At 37.2% G+C, this 3,425-nt stretch overlaps 1 protein-coding gene across 1 annotated transcript; it reads right to left on the minus strand.

The window, feature by feature from the left end:
- Positions 1 to 262: 262 nt before the first annotated feature.
- LOC133232402 (keratin-associated protein 4-1-like) lies at positions 263 to 986 on the minus strand. The gene has a single exon (XM_061391760.1). The coding sequence runs from the start codon at positions 969 to 971 to the stop codon at positions 576 to 578; it is 396 nt and encodes a 131-aa protein (XP_061247744.1). The 5' UTR covers positions 972 to 986; the 3' UTR covers positions 263 to 575.
- Between the last annotated feature and the right edge of the window lie 2,439 nt (positions 987 to 3,425).

The following is a 3,425-nucleotide window of genomic DNA, read 5'->3' on the forward strand; positions in this document are numbered from 1 at the left end:
AATGATCTCCAGAGCCCAGCAGTGCAAGAACATGCCCAGGGATGGATCATTTTACTGACTGGGTAAGAATATTATTGTTTGTTAGGTAGGATGGCTTATCTTATTTTGGAAAATACATAAAGTCCTTTCTATTATGTAATACAGGCATTAGGTGATATTTGAAAAACAAGTTTTCTTTCCTGGCCATAGAAACCCACACTTTTCTTCATCTTGAGAAAAAGAATGCTGGAAAATAAACTGAAAATCAACTCTCAAAAATAACTAAAGAAGAATACACGGATTTATTATATCAAGATACTGTTATTTAGAAATAGTTAACATAATTGTGAAGGTCAAGGCAAGTATAATAGTCAGATATCTGGGGGTTTAGTTCAAGTACATCATGCACATGAGGTTAGATGCAGGGAAGAGATCTGTGGGGAACAAGAATGGTCTTGAATGCAGAATGGGAGCCCTTTTGCTTGTGGCTTAGTGGTACCACAGGGTCCTAAAGCTGGTGGTCATTTAAAACAAGGAAAATTTTAAATGAATGATATGCCCACATTGATGTGATAGTGACTGGTTCATGGTTGATTTCAGCAAAAGGATCCACCACAGCTGGGGCGACAGCAAGTTGTGCGGCAGCAGGTGGTCTGGCAGCAGACGGGGCGGCAGCAGCTGGACACGCCGCAGCTGGGGCGGCAGGTGGTCTGGCAGCAGATGGGGCGGCAGCAGCTGGACACACCGCAGCTGGGGCGGCAGGTGGTCTGGCAGCAGATGGGGCGGCAGCAGCTGGACACACCGCAGCTGGGGCGGCAGGTGGTCTGGCAGCAGATGGGGCGGCAGCAGCTGGACACACCACAGCTGGGGCGGCAGCAGGTGGTCCTGCAGCAGGTGGTCTGGCAGCAGCTGGGGGAGCAGCAGGTCTCTTGGCAGAGATTTTGGCCACAGCTCTGGTTAGAGCAGATGGAGCCACAACAGGAGCTGACCATGGTGTCAGAGGATGGAGATTCTAGGTGAGTTAGAGAGTGAGATTCTTGAGTTTGGAAGTCTCATTGCAACATGTCCCCTTTTATACCCATCTGAGGGACTGCTGTCACTATGTTAAGGGCTATTTCCTTGTTATTGTTTGCCTTAATAGATAGGCAATTATCAAATTAGTTATTTGGTGAATAGAATGCATTTTTCCTTTCTCTGTGTTGTGGTTCAGCCAATCTAGTCTTTCCTCTTGACTCACATTTCATCTTCTTATGTGCATCATCTGATTTCAAAGACTCTTCAGCTTCTTCATCTAATTGGTTGTCATATAAACATCATTTAAATGTCAACACTCTGCGTCATCCTTAAAGCTGTGTCTCATATCAGCCCTCAAGTGGGATAATAGATCTTGTTCCCTAAAGACAGTTTGAGAAAAATAAACTGTGACCATACTGGAGTACTTGGAGGAATTTTTCTTAAAAAAGTGGAGAGGCTATTCTAAGACAGAAAACTTACTAACAATAAAGGAAAAGATTAAAAAATTTTAATGTCTAATTAGTCTTTGTAAAGCTTTAAACAAAACCAAAAGACTACAAAAGAGCAAACTGTACAATATTGTAAAGTAATTAGCCTCCAATTAAAATAAATAAATTTAAATTTTAAAAAAAGAGCAAACTGAAGTAAATAACAAATGGGTTAACCAATATAACCAAAAAGACCTAATTTTCTTTTTTTTTCCTGTTTTACCCAAAGTTTATTTATTTATTTTACTTTACAATATTGTATTGGTTTTGCCATATATTGACATGAATCCGCCATGGGAAAGACCTAATTTTCTTAATGCATGCATAGTAAGAAAAAAAACGTCAACAACCAAATAGAAAATTGAGGGAAGGATATTAATAGTCATTTCACTGAAAAAGAAATATTAATGCCTTTTAAGGTTTTAAAAGATGTTCAGTCTCATTTATAATTTTGAAAATTTTAATTGAACAATTTATCCATTTGCAAACCAAATATTGAACACTTACTATGTCCCAGGTCTTGCCCTAGGCTCTGGGGATAACAACAGTGAATAGTTTGAAATGACAAATACAAAATATCTAATTTTTTTAAACTCTAATAAGATGGAGAGCTTGAAAGGAAACAGATGTTTTCATACACAGAATGGTAGGTGTCTAAGCTGGAGTAAATTCTTTATAAAGTAATTCAGCAGTAACTATAAGATTTGATTGAGCAATATCACTTCTAGAAAAATATTCAACAGATACACATAAGCAGGAGCTCCAGGATATAAACTCAAAATATTCTTTGTAGCATTGTTGGTAAGAACAAAAGTCTGAAATTGAACTGTATTGTGACTATGGAGGAGAATGTCTCTGATGTAGAAAATACACACCAAGGCCTATATTACAGAGCATCATTTTGTCATGAAGAACACTTCTTGAACTATTCTTGCAACTTTTCCATAATTTTTAAATTATTTTATTTATTTATTTATTTTTGGATTTTATTTTTTATTATTTTTTATTTTTTTTAATTTTTATTTTTAAACTTTACATAATTGTATTAGTTTTGCCAAATATCAAAATGAATCTGCCACAGGTATACATGTGTTCCCCATCCTGAACCCTCCTCCCTCCTCCCTCCCCATACCATCCCTCTGGGTTGTCCCAGTGCTCTAGCCCCAAGCATCCAGTATCATAAGGAAAATAAGTACACTTCTATGGCAAAACAGACCATCCCTATTCCATATAGACACACCTTGTTTCTTAGACAAAATTTCAGCAAGGAGGGAAGAAGGTAAAAAAGAAAGCCAAGCTATAGGAACATGCTTGGTTGTGCTGTTTTTCAGTTATTTAAGTCTAATTTCATTGCATTTGGGTAAGAGAGAGAAGTTTATATTATTCTGCTTTAAGAGTTTTCTTTGTAGTCTATATGTTTGTGAACATCCTTGAGATATATAGATATATATGAAAATTATGAAAAGTTTGTCAGGCATGCCTGCTCAGTCATGTCTAACTCTTTCGATTCCATGGACTATAGCCTGGAAGGCTCCTCTGTCCTTATGATTTCCCAGGCAAGAATACTGCAGTGGGTTGCCATTTCCTTCTCCAGGGGATCTTTTGGACCCAGGGATTGAACCTGTGGCTCCTGTATTGTCAGGCAGATTCTTTACCACTGAGTCAGCTGAGAGTGCATATAAATGTCAATTACATCTAAGTTGATAATGGTTCTACTCACATTCTCTATTTCCTTGTTTATTTTTCTCCTTCAAATGACCATTCTAAAATAGGGTGTTAAAGTCTCTGCTATAATTGTGGTTTTATAAATTTTAACTATATATAATAGGGTTTTTGCACTTAGTTTCAATATAGCTCAAAAGCATTTATGATAAAAAGAAAGTTACAATTTATATAGACATAAATTCATATATCAGTGAGAAGTCACAAAGTGAAAACAAGAAC

The sequence above is a fragment of the Bos javanicus genome, chromosome 19 (assembly GCF_032452875.1).
Source record: "Bos javanicus breed banteng chromosome 19, ARS-OSU_banteng_1.0, whole genome shotgun sequence".
Lineage (NCBI taxonomy): Eukaryota > Metazoa > Chordata > Mammalia > Artiodactyla > Bovidae > Bos > Bos javanicus.

What these genes read in the sequence shown, in the direction of transcription:
- LOC133232402 (XM_061391760.1), bottom strand. Translation starts at nt 971, where the DNA reads ATGGTCAGCTCCTGTTGTGGCTCCATCTGCTCTAACCAGAGCTGTGGC.